We start from the raw sequence: 13921 nt of genomic DNA, 5'->3' as shown, positions 1-13921 counted from the left end.
CTCCCACCTCAGTTGCCAACTACAGTCCTAAATAAGAACGGCAATGTACGTAAGGATGCTATGTAGCTATCAATCAAAAGAAATGCAAAACAATCAGCTTACTGACACCCCTCTTCAGTTAACTCAGAGCTTTCAGCAGTCCTGCTCACTGTTCTGATCCCCACAAAAACTGATTCGAACAACAAGACTTCCACGCTATATTCAAACTTTAAGTAAGACACATAAGTGAAAATGCACAAGGAACACAGAACAAACACTTCCCTAGCATAAAATGGGCATAGAAAATCGAGTCTGATCGTTTAAGTTACTCCACAATATTAGGAAACAACACAAAGCAGAACTTCAGACTAATCTACTTCTGGCAAAGAGGTCACCTTGCGGGTTACTGGGCACTGTGGTGATGAGTCAGTGGTTGGACTACATAACCTCAGCGGTCTTTCCCAGCCTTACTGATCCTATCCCACAATGTATTTGCAGGAACCACAACTTATTCTGCCTTCTCTTTTCCATATTGCTTTTTTCCTCCTCCTATACAAACAAACACATACTCCTTTGAAATAGAAAAATGTTTCCACCAAAGCTGATGAACCTGAAGCCTAACCTTAGAATATTTTTTCAATTTTTACCATAAAGCTATCTCAGCTCGGTTCTTTTGGCTGCGTGTACTACAGCAATCCACCCTGAAATGCAAACAACTGTTCAGACCAGCTGAACCATCACCACACAGCAAGAGGAGCCCCGCAGAGAGGAAAAAATAGTAATAAAATAAAAATCAATACCACTTTAACAGAAGCAGAAGGTATGTATTTAGGTCACTTCAGCAGGTTTTTATCTGCACAAGAACAATTTTAGGGGATATTTATCAATAATTGCAAGTTACGCCTTGACAAAGATTGCCATCCTATATACTACAGGAAACATTAGATGCTAAGCAGTACAATCATTTAGATGACATGTCCCAAGCTGATTTCCGTGTCTCATCCACACGCAGCAGTCACACAAACAACGTATGTTTAAAATGCGCAGGTACAGATGTAGTCTATAGAATTCATGTAGGAAACATCCATCAAGAAAGCACTGCTCATTTCTAATACACAAAAACCTCAGTTTAGTAAATCCCATGCTAGTAACAAACTGGCATAAGAATTACATCCTGCACGTCTTCCAACTCTTTCACAGCAATCATTCTTTACAACACCTTCTGCTTTCAAGGGCAAAAAAATCTGTCTGGAGAAACCACAAAAAAAGGAAAATAAACGAAGAGTCAGAAAGTTCACGTATATTAAGAAGCTTCTTCCTCACTATTTTTTCCAGATAAATATCTTCCTTCCCTTTCCTAAGCTCTTTAACGAGGTGCTACATGAAACAGAGAAATTACTTGTCAAGTAGGTCAGAAGCCCACAGCTGGGCATTTCAGTGTTAAGGAACTGAAGTCGAACTAATTAAACTGAAAGAAGCACATGTCTCTTCTTGACACAAATTGAGAAGGAATTCATTTCTTCTGCTTCCTACCAGTCTGAAATACGGGCAACAGAAGCTTTAGGAAGTTCTTCCCCAGCATCTCACAGATACACTCATGCCATATTTCTCCTCTTTCCCCCTAAAAAAATAAATGACCCTCACTGTCGTGCTGTTGGTAGCTGTGTACAGACCTGGCTATCTTCAGAATTATAAAGCAAATGCCTTATGCAAGTGACTGCCGAATTAAATAACGCCTTCTCCAAACACGCAAGCTTCACTGATAACAAAAACTTCTGAAGTGTCCTTCTCTACAAGTCCAAAAGGGCAGATTTTGGCCTTGTGTTTACTGGCAGTGTGACAAGGAACACAGCACGGTATTTCGAATTTTGAGTTACTTTGGCTAGCAGCTTGGAAACTCTAACAAACTGAAAACATATTCACGCTGTGAACCTGAAAAATAACAGAATTTCGTAACATCATTTTACAGTTGTTTCACAGTAGAAAAAACAGTCAACTTTATAAAGAAAATGACGCTAGCAGCAACTAGAAATTAATAGGTGTTAGTCCAGAGATCATTTCAATTTTTGAGCTAGCACAGGAATTTCTTCACAGAAGATGCTTCAAGAAATGAAAGGATACTCATATAGCTAAAAAGGAAAATTAATCACAAACAATAACTGGAGAGCAAGTGACAATGAAACATGCCTTTTTGCAACACAGGATACTTATTGCTATGCAAGGAAGCCATTTCAACAAAACAAGCCACCTCTAATGTAACTCATGTCAGTCAGAGCAGAGTCTTGGTAGTAGAATTCATCAGCACTTTCCTAACAAATTCCAGTACAGTGCTATGCTTCTTAACATTCAAGTAGAATATATTCTGCAGGAATACAATTTAAACATCCAGAGCAGTAGCTAGGATTTGTTCTGTTCACCCTTTTAGATCTCTACTAACTATTTGCTGTTTGTAAGCCATTAAATATATATATATATGCATTTATAACACTGTCCAAAAAGCTTCAGTAAGCGTTAAAAATCAATTTAACTTTTGTGACATTGTCAGCCTTAAACTATTTCCTTACTCCACTTCAGGTTTCCTAAAGCCAAGTGGATGTCAGATGCTTCCAAAAGAAGTAGCCAAAAAAACCCAAAACAAAACAAAACCAACCAACTAATTTATCCACTTTTCTAAAAATGGGAAACACTCTGATTTACAGCATAGAAATGATCATTCAGTTCCTAAACTGATGCTTTCACTTTCTCAGATCAACGTGAGAAGTAATTCAGAAAGCTGTGAAGGCACCAGCAAAGGGCACCAAGGGAGCAGCTAGCACCAATGTCCTGGCAAAGGAACTACGTAACACTTGAAAACACTCTTGAGCTCCTAAGCTAGTCAATCAGGATCTCATTCCATTTTTCAGCAGCCACCTCCTCGGTCTTTCACCTTCAACAGCATAAAAGCAGTAATGCTTTTACTGTCTTGGCAGGTAGGAGAGGGAAGATAAACCTGCTTACCTATGTAAAGGTGAAAGGCTCTAAATTAATGCATTATATCCAACCAGTATAAACAATGGCAACTCTAAGACACTCTCATGTATGAAGCAAGAAAGAAAAAAACAGCCCTGCCCCCATCAAAAGTCACAGTAACGAGACATCATTTGCACACATACGCTCCCCTTTAGCGAGCTTCTCCAGAGAAACTATTCTAAAAATCACATAGCATAACTCCTCCTTGCTCCTGGACAGCATCTTTAGGCAGAAGTGAGACTTCAAGATTAGAGTAGCAAGACGACAAAAACAAAACAAAGGCTTCTGCTGTTGCTTTATGTTGAATGAGTTTGGGGAAAAAAAAAAAAGAAACTTTTCCAAGTTCTACAGCTGTCAATACAGGAACTTTTACTTGTATTTAGCTTAATGATTGTCTTTTTAAGCTCTACATAGCAATTTATAGTAGGACAGTAAGCAGCTTCTCCAGCAATTAGTTGGCTCAACAACTGCATTTCTGAAAATTACAGCATTTTGCTTTCAGTCCCTAGGATTTATGTTATGTAGCTATTATTTCTTAGTAACAGGACTTCACTGTGTTCCAAACCAGCCTAAAAGATCATGAAATGGAACAGCTACTTTGGATGCTTTTCCTAGTACAATGGAGTCACAAGTGCCAAGACTGGCACAAGACTAAGAGATTATGTTCTACTCAGAATGCCGAAAAAATGCATTTACCTATCTTAATGAATCGACAGGGGAACATCTGCTCATCAATTTTATGCTTCAAGGTGAATGTTTCTTTGTTATAATCATTCTTTAAGCCACTGTGGGAAAAAATAAATAAGGTTACTAAATCTTACCTTGTATTTTAGAACTAGCTAACAAATGCAATCTAGGTCATGCCTGAAATGCGATGCTTGTTTCATATTACTATAAATCATAAGTATGCATGCTGGACCAATGCCTGGACTGCTATCCACCATCTTATCTCCCTGGGAGGCAGCACTGGTTAGTGGTTTTGGGGGTGGAACTGACAGCAGATCAATGCTGCTTGCGTGCACTAGTGACCCTGTGACTTCAGCAAGCAATTTGAATTGCACTTTTCTGTTCGAGATGGAGACAACCCAACTCCCAGAATTATCACACTGCTGAAGTGTTTTGTGATCCATTTATGAGCAACACTTTATAAAAACTATTTAGTATAACTGATCAAAAATCATAGGTTCATTTGTACTGAAGATGCAGCTACAGGTCCCAAAATACAGATTTTAATTAAACTTTGGTACAAGCGAAACAACACTAGATATCAGTAACTACTACACTACTAAAAATCTCTACTCTAGAAAATTCCAGCAGCAATAAAGCTAAATTGCAAGACTGGTCTACCTAAAGAGGGGGGAGGGACAGGGAGAAATGTGGCTAGAAGGACACCTGCAAAGAATGTCCCATGTTTCTCCATGGCTAATTTACTTGACTAAAGATGTCATACACCAACACATTCCCTGAAGGTGGAGTTTCCTTCTGTAGGCCTCCAAAAATAGATTAGTTCTTGCTACTCATCTTGTGCTCCTAGATATTTAAATCATTCCCCTTTCTGAAAGAAGAGACCTTAAAAGGCCCTTGCAAATTTACATTAGCAATTTCCCAGAACCTCACAATAAGGCCTGAACAGCCCAAAGGCTCTTTCATTAGTCCTTACCAGCATAACTAGAAATCAAACTAAAGAAAAAAAAAAAAAAGAAAAAAAAAAAGGTTTTCTATTTGCTTATCTGATTTATTTATTTAAAGCTAGACAGAGCAGCTGACTGGTTTAGATCCTTATAGCTGCAGTGAGGCTCTTGACATAGGTAGGCTACTTGTGCTTTTAAAAGCTTCTTTAAGTTTCCCACACCTGGGGAATCATTTATATCGTGCCTCAGGCACAAGGAAGAAAGAAATCACAAATCCAATGTTGCCTCTTGCTCTCAGGTCTTTAAAGCCTCCAGGAGCACATTCTCCACAAATTCTGTGGTTAGAGCAAGATAAGAAAGGTTTTCTGGAGCAAGAGTTGGGCTTGTTGCTCTCTGACCTGACCATAACAAGGGCAGCTAACTTCAGGATCACAACAAAAGCTCTTTTACACTGTTAACCACCTCTCTGTTGGGCAGTGAAGGGGAAGAGCATTTTGGTCCAGCCTTTATGATTGTCATAGCTGATGAAATCACATCTTACCTGGATAAGAGATCTGTCATGTTTTCCTCATTCATCCCACCGAAGACTTTAAACTTCTTTAAATTGCAGACATGTGTTTTTTCATATTTGCCAAACGTGATACTCTGAACTATGGCAGGTCTTTCAAGTTTCAGAATCAAATACTGTGGAAGAGATAACAGTGCATTTCAATATTAAAGCAAAGGCTGCCTTCAAATATTCTGTTAACAAAACAAAAAATTAAGGTGAGCCCCCCATTATTCCTGCTTATTTCCAGTTCCTAAAAAACAAAGGCTTTTTAGGAATATTACTTTTTGAAAAGTCCATCCAGGAAAAACACTGAGTTTAAGTGCCTATTCCTAGCATTGCTATTCAAGGCTTACAGACATTCCTTCAAGTTAGATGCAAGACTTCCCAAAATCTAGCAAATAAGACGGATCTAACAAGAATGATGACTCAGACCCCACTAGAGCCTGAAATGAAACCTAAACTGAATGCACAATTAGATAAATACAGTATGTTCCACATGCTAAGAGAACATCAAATACTTTTCCTCTCTAGGCTGACACTATTTAACCACTGAATACAGACTAAGCTTGATTTTGTGGCTAATGTAGGAGCCAACTGCTTATTAGGCATCCCAAATAAAACCTCACCACTTAACTGACACTACAGGGGCCTTGCACATGAAGTGATGAAAGTGTTCTCCTACGTAAACATTCGCTCCTCCTAACACAGACATCCCCCAGCAGTGTAGGGATCAAGCCAGCAGATTATTTACGTTCAGACTACAGCTATCAGCTTCCCAGCACTGCTGGAGCAAAAGATTTCTTCCATTTGAAAAGCGTACACAGAATTTTTGCGTCATTCATCTGGAACCATTGAGCACCCCAAGTTTATTTAACCTTCCACTACAAAGTAGGTCACAGTAGAGGGACTCCGGAGACATCCTGCTTCACAGAATACATTGACATTCATACCTGAAAACAATGAATAATTTTCTTGTCTGACTTCTCAGAAATAAGCAGCACAGCAGACAAACTAAAACTAAGAGCAGAATCAAAATTACTCATTGCTCTGGATTTGGTTACAAAACCTTATGATCAAGGCTATGCTTCTCAAGCAGACAACTAAGGTGGTGTGGAACACCTCCCCTGCAGGCACTGCCGGTGGCCTTTTTCCAGAAAGCAGTACTGCCAAAGCACACACGAGGCCATATTTCAAGTCTTTCAACAACAGTTATCTACACGGTGTGTGCATGCACGTGACTGCTCCGACTGCCTACCAGCAGAAAGCAGCAACTTTCCACAAAGTGCTGGAAAGACTGCCCTGCTTGTGCTAAGCAGCTCCATCTTGAGGGACAATCTTACCCTAGAAGGACACGTCTCGGGTGAGAAACAGAACAAGGTTTTCCCATCTCTTTAGGGAATCTCATCTCTGTCCTGCCATGGCTCTATAAAGCAATTAATTCTGAACATAAGAGCAGCAGTGATGTTGTTCTGGAGAGCATCAGGATATACAGGTGATCTCGAGTATTGGTTCTTACTACAAAGGAGACAGGAGAGCTGGCTTGGCCAACTCGGAAGTGCGAGCTGCAGGCATGGGGAGCTCCTGGAGATGGCTGGACTAGATGATCTTAGTGGTCCTTTCCAGCTTAATGATCCTATGACTCACAAAGAGCTTAAGCTTAGGAAAATACTCCACAAGCAGCAGTTATCTTGAATAATGCAGATGGGTACCTTTTAAGGATAGAGAGGAATTACGACCAAGGATGTTTCCAGCAATGAAGAAAATAGGTCTATATCAGCAGTGCTCGGATGCGACAGAAGAATGCTTTGGTGCTTTTCCAAACATATTTTTTCCCCATTAAGTATTTAAAAGAAAACTGCTTAGTTTTGTGCCACTCATCTGGATGTCAGAACATAATTTCAGCTAACTAGCAGAAAGCTAAGCTTCTGTCTCCAAGTAATTTCCAAACTTTGGGGCAAAAAACAGTTTTACACAGAAAACAAAATTTTTCAAGACAGAAAGAAGGAAGGGCTGAGTAAGGGCACAGTCCTGTAGCACTGCAGTATTGATACACAGCACAGCCAGTTGCCAGAATTCCCATGCAGAACAGACAGTACACAATAAGAGCTCCTCTACCATCAGATCCTCCCTGCAGATTTCTCCCACAGCTGAACAAGTGACACCAGCACTGCTAGCATCAGCAACTGCATTTGTTAAATCTTGCTGGGATCACAAACCTCCTGCTTGGAGCACGAAGGAATACCTTCCCAGGTGCTCTGCAAGATATGCAAAAGCTTGACATAAACTTCATCCTGCATTATTAGATTAGTGCTTTAAAATACAAAGTAATCCAGGAACGCAGACGAATCCTTTCCAAAAGATGTCTAAAGCAGAGTAAGGCAACAACAGCAATTGCTCCACACGGACAGCAGTTATTTCTGAAGGCTACAGACAGCCCTTCTTCCTGCTTCCACACATCCCAGCACCTGCTGAGTCACACACAGATTAAAGGACACCAACACAAAAGCTGAAGACTGGTAGGGAACCAGAAGCCAAGTGTTCCTCAACACCTGCGCCCAATACCTGAACCTAGCAATGCTTTTTGTAGTTTTTATATACACAGGTTGCTCTGAAAGTAATGCTTCTTACTCGTTCGCATGGAAAATACAAGAGACACAAAAGGGCAAAATAACACTATTCAATTGTGCAAATTCTCAGCTACAAAACACTTTTTCAGCAGTCACTGCCATTCACTAAGCATTTTTGTCAGCAACAAACAAGAGCCTACGTGCCACACAAGCCTAATAAAATAGGAGGCATTACTTCCAGAGCACCCTTGTATAAAAATATAGACATGTGTAAACACACACAAAACACAAAAATACAGATGCAGCTTTTAATATAGGCAGACTTTGTATATGTACAAAGATATATACACACAGAGGCCACTGTGAGTACAAGCTACAGATCTCACACACTCAAACAGGTATGTGTATATACATACACATATATACACACATCTACACACACACATCTCCTCAAGAACTGCAAACAGGTGGCAGCAGGGATGTTCTTGGGCTGTTACCAGGATTTTAGTCTCACACACTATCCTCTATAGCTTTCAAAGACAGATTTGATCTTACATTTCTATTACGTTATGAAAATAACTGAAGAGAAGACATCTGTAGAGAACAAGTCTATGAGGTTTCAGGCAGACACACGCACACACACACATATATATACACGAATATAGTTGCATAACACTTTTCAGACATACTGCCATAAGCAGAATCAGTGCACTTAACACTGGAGTATTCAGAAGTATTCCAACAATCCAAATTACAAGCTTAAATATTTGTTCATTAAAAGCATGGCATACTGACACCACATGGAGCAGCTGCACAAAAAGCTTCAAACTACCACACTTACAAACAAGATGCTAGATTGCATTAGAAGAGCAAAACTTGTGCTCCATGAGTAAGTGTGTCAGTAAGTGAAGATGCACAAAGAGCAGAGCATGGCACCTCAACAGCCAGTTATGTGCACCCAAGAATACAAATCCAACCCTGTCACACTGGGAGCTGCAATCAGTTCCAAACTTTTTTGAAGCTCTGGTCCAGGCCACCATTTGATGACAACCACATGCACACTCCTGCATCACACGACTGAGTATAAACTCTACAAATGTGTTTTAAATTAGTTGCTGATATGATCTACAGTAGGATGCAACTCAAGAGTGGAAAACCGCTCTTCTCAGATGCAAAAGTGAAACTAATTGTTGGAGAAAGCCACTAACATTCTACATGTGCTCTTCAACAGCTCAGATTCTGCACCTCTGCATTAAAGCAAATGAAACCAATTCCAAACAGCACTACAGAAGATGCCTGTTCACAGACTCAGATCATATTATGTTGATTTATTTTTTTCTTGAACCATTTCTGCTTGTCAACCACTGCAATACAGCACTGCACACACTTGTTATTAGGGAGTAATGAAACTTATTTTGTATTTGAAAATAAAAGCAAAAAATAATGAAAATACCTGACAGGATCACTGGCCATAACACAAACTTACCCATTGTATTTGTAATTAAGTCTGTCCCTTTGTTCTGCACATTATTAATCAGGCCACGAGGGGAATTCAGTGTTCTGCATGCAGCCTCCTGAGCCAGACCATCACTGGAACCATCAGGATGCACATTTAGAACAGAGCCACAGCCTTCAGCACTACCAGCCTTTCTGCTTCACACTTCCTATGTAAGCCTAGAACTAGTTCAAAAATAGAACTATCAACCCTCTTCTGCCTGAATAGGTTACTACATAACAGGTTTATTATTGAATATGTAATTTCTGGGTCATTCTATTTCAAGACCCAAGAAAGATATCTAGTTTAATAAACAGAAAAACAGCTGTCATGTGTATTTCCTTTCACTGGCATTCATTCATAATTCCTGGCTTTCATGGCTGCTAGAATGATTTAACTCTAGTGTACCCATACAATTAGACTCTATTATATACACCCAGAGAACAGCATTTCAAATATTTATACTTCCACTTTCATTTTCTTTCCTTCTTGATAAACTTTCCGTGCACACTTCACCACACTCACTGTAGAGATCTGCTCTGAGGCACTGTATGAACCCCGAAGTTCACATGTGTTCTTTTGACTCATGTTTACCCTAGCAAGAGGAATGCTCTGACAGAAAGGTGTCTGTAGAGCTTTTTTTCACTCAGCTGGGAAATGAATAACTCAGTACTTAAGGACTTGCTCATGTTTTCAGCACTGGCAAATCAGTAAACTCTTACACAAAGGTGAGACTCACTGATGAGACAAATCAGCAATTAGGGTTGCAGCTTATTAAAATACCCCCCAGCATGTGCCAGTGAGCCTGAACCCCACTAGTCCACACGTTGTGTCTTAGCCCTTGTTTCAGCTAATAAAGTTTGAAACAAGGAAAGCTGTATTTTACCAAGCTTTACAGCATTTCCTGTCCCATACCATTATGGCCACCCATATATTTTAACAACAGTGTCACTGCACAAGCAACCAATTTGTAAATGAAGAAATGCCAAGACAAAAACCATAAAATGCTTTATAACTTCATTTGCCATAGGATGCTCAACATTTATTTTGGAGATTAAAAATCAAGTGGACACATACATTTTATTTCTGGAATACGAAATAGTCAGAAAGCAACCAATTTTCCTCAGCCTCTCTCTCCCCACCATGCTTATTAATTGGTTAACTACTGTTTCAGCTGAAGTTCTCCAAGCTAAGATTCTACCTTTAGAACTCCATCAGTTTATGAGAATGAGTAAACACATCCTGTCTATAACTTTTACCTGCATCAAAATGTGGCAATCTTCCACTGTTGGAGGTGTGAGAAGTATCTATTTTGAGCAGAACATAACCCAACCTGAAGTTCTTTGATAGGGTATGAGACCTTAACTTGGAACAGTTCCTTCACATGCAATAGTAGAAGCTGCACCCTTCATGTAGAGGCCTCTTTTGCAAATATTAATTCCCCAATCCTCCTTTGCAGTTGTTATTACAACAGGTATGTTAACACCAGCAAATATGCTTTAAACAAGTCATTAAACTCTTAGATAAGAAGCATGAGAGTTAGCTAAAATACAGATTGGAGACACTGCAAAGACATCTCTCTTACACAGTGCTCAGGAGTGGTCTCACTGAACAAACAAACAACTGCACAGCATTTTGTTTTCTTGCTGTTGCATGCAGAGATTCAAGCAAGAGGAATCCCATGGGACTGTCTTTTCCACTCGGGCAGACAGGTGTTTTGTTTTTTGGTTGGTTTTTTTTTTTTTTTTTTTTCTTTTCATTTTTGTCTTTAAAGGAAACAGAATAAAACTGAGACACTGTTTTAGTAATCTCAGTTGCCATTATCTGCATACCTCCTACACACATATTTAATTCTCCAGTCAAATGTTTGGTTTAAATTACTTGCTTAGCATGCAGGGCAACGCCCAGTTCTCCAGGGCTGGATGCAGAAGATGTACAGTAACATCTTCATTCATTCTGTGCTCAATACATGTAAAATTGATGGAAAAATCTCTCTTAAATAAAAACCACATGAACTTGATGAAGTGATTCTGATTATTCTCTGCTTATTCCACATTCTTGATGTAACTTCAGTCACTGCAACCCTGACTATTAACACGAGCTGGGGGAATGAAAGGCTTGAGCACAGCCAAGGACTTGGGGGGTGCTGGTGGATGAAAAGCTGGACATCAGCCAGCAATGTGCCCTCACAGCTCAGAAAGCCAACTGTATTCTTGGGCTGCATCAAAATCAGCGTGGCCAGCAGGGCGAGGGAGGTGATCCTGCCCCTCTACTCTGCCCTGCAGAGACCTCATCTACAGTACTGCATCCAGATGTGGAGTCCTCACCACAGGAGAGACACAGATCTGCTGGAGTGTGTCCAGAGGCGACCAGAATGATCCAAGGGATGGAACACCTCCACTATGAGAACAGGCTGAAAGAGCTGCAGATCTCAGAGAAGGTTCCAAGGAGACCTGAGAACAGCTTTCAGTATCTAAACAGGGCCAGGATAAGGAAGGAGACAGACTCTTTAGCAGGGTGTTGTGATAGGAAATGGTTTGAAACTAAAAGAGTGGAGATTTAGATGCAATACAAGGAAAAAACATTTTATGACAAGAGTAGTGAAGCTTTGGAACAGGTTGCCCAGAGAGGTGGCTGATATCCCATTCCTCAACACATTTAAGGTCAGGCTAGACTAGGCTCTGAGCAACCTGATCTACCTGTAGGTGTCCCTGTTCATCACAGGGGAGTTACATCAGATGACCTTTAAAGATCTCTTTCACCTCAAATGATTCTGTGAACTTGTATTGCTGCTCGTCAGCTTTAATCATCAAATGGGAATATTGTAAAGCATCCAGCCACAAGAAACAAATTCCCAGTTCAGAATCAGTTTGAAAACAGAACAAAATATTCAGGATCACCCCAAAAACGAGACGGCAGAATTATGAACACCTTACATGAAAAACCCAGTCTAAAGCTACACCACAACCACCCTTGCCTTCTGAATGCATGAGAGCTCAAAGAAAAAAAGGAAAAAAAAAACCACATGCTTTCTGAACAAAACAAGGTGAAGGATGGTACAGTTTGAGATGCAATACATGCTCAAAACCCATTACCCTCCAATCAATATGTAATAGACAGATTAGAACTGCTTCAAGCTATGGACGGAATTCCCATGCTGTTTAACAAAAAGATATATTTAAAAAAAAAAAAAAAAAAAAAAAAAATCAAACAAGCAGTAGATGCAGATCAGTCATCAGAAGCAAGTTTACAACACTAACAGCATTGATAACATAGCTCTTCCTCCCTTATCAGAAAACACTTTCACAGACAACAGTATATAACACTATCAGTAAAATTAGGATGAAAGCCTTTCAGTTGGATGACATGACCCCACTGTGATACGGAGCTGCCAGTTGCACACATTTTCAATATACCTTCACAGCATAGCAGCAATATTTACCTACAGGAAAAATCCAGAGACTTAACTCACAAGGAGTATCCGAATTCCATGTACTTATTGTATGTGCAGGTAAGTAGAATAACTTTGTATGAGAGATACTCTGCTGCACATCACTGCTTGAACTTGGGACTTCAAAAACCCAGTATAACAGATACAGGAGAAGCTGAGCAAATAGTACCACTGTAACCACTCTCTTTATGCTAGATCTGCGATGCTATTATTGAAGGAAAAATCGTAAGTTAACACATTAGTATACTTTTCCATTTAATCACACAACTTAATAATAAAAAGGCAAACAAGAAGCTAAGAATCAATACAAATTCTTTTTAATAAGGCGGTTAATCGGCAGACGAGGTGACTTTCACATCTATAAAGATTCCACATTTCTAATGTGCTATTAAGGGAAACAAACACAAGCTCCTTAGATCTAGGATTCAAGGCCAGCAGTCTACAGCAGTTTCCAATAGCGCTGACAAAGGGGGACCCGCATGCCTCATTAGCAGCTTAATCTAACCATAAGGTTAGATTATTTCCAGTACGACCGTGATTTTCAAGGCTGAAATGCAGAACTCTTCCCCTACAGAAAACATTCCTTGAAAGATCACCAATACATTGCTGGAAATGCATGTCAATGGTACATGAGGTATTTACATTTTAATGAACTGAGTAGGTAATTTATAAAGCCCGTCATTATAAACAGTAGCAGCCTATGCTTAAAATAAAAATGTAATTGTATGTTGTGCAGTACAACACAGCTGTATACCTGCAGAATTTCAGATGCTTACCTGGGGAGGATAATTGCTTTCAGAAGACCACCTCGAGGACTGATCATTGGGCTTGTCCACCAGAATGTTCCTTAAAAATGAAAAGCCAAAAGTCATTTAAGTACAACAAAACATGACAGTTGCGTCTCCAGTAAGAGCCATCCAACACACAGATCAGTAACATTCTCATGCAACTAACAAAAATTTTCAGCAGAGATCAAGGTTCTTCTCCTCTAAGTAGAATTTATATTTATATATATATTTTTTAATTTTAATTTTTAAATTCTACTCTCTTTTACAGGACTTATTAAAACACATCTCCAAGCCTCATTCACCTCTAGATAGGAGGAGACAAGAATTTTTCAACAAGGTTTAAAAAGGATAAGCAGTAAGACAGCAGGTCAAAATCTCTGCCTTACTAGGTGTGCCATACTGGAACAGAGAGAGTGGGCTGCTAACCTACTTAAGTTTTGCTGGTGCATAG

General features: G+C 39.7%; 1 protein-coding gene across 1 annotated transcript in view; it reads right to left on the bottom strand.

Moving 5' to 3' along the window:
* The window catches only part of MKLN1 (muskelin 1), a gene marked incomplete at its 5' end in the record, with an annotated part of 100368 nt that overhangs the window by 71383 nt on the left and 15064 nt on the right, over positions 1 to 13921 (bottom strand). The window contains 3 exons of the mRNA XM_079540440.1: positions 3685 to 3773; positions 5161 to 5303; positions 13459 to 13528. Coding sequence (XP_079396566.1) covers positions 3685 to 3773; positions 5161 to 5303; positions 13459 to 13528 — 302 coding nt within the window. The remainder of the gene's footprint in view (positions 1 to 3684; positions 3774 to 5160; positions 5304 to 13458; positions 13529 to 13921) is intronic.

Source organism: Tetrao urogallus (assembly GCF_951394365.1).
Source record: "Tetrao urogallus genome assembly, chromosome: 1".
NCBI lineage: Eukaryota > Metazoa > Chordata > Aves > Galliformes > Phasianidae > Tetrao > Tetrao urogallus.
Note: the sequence above shows the minus strand (reverse complement) of the source record. Positions and strands in the feature narration are given on the sequence as shown.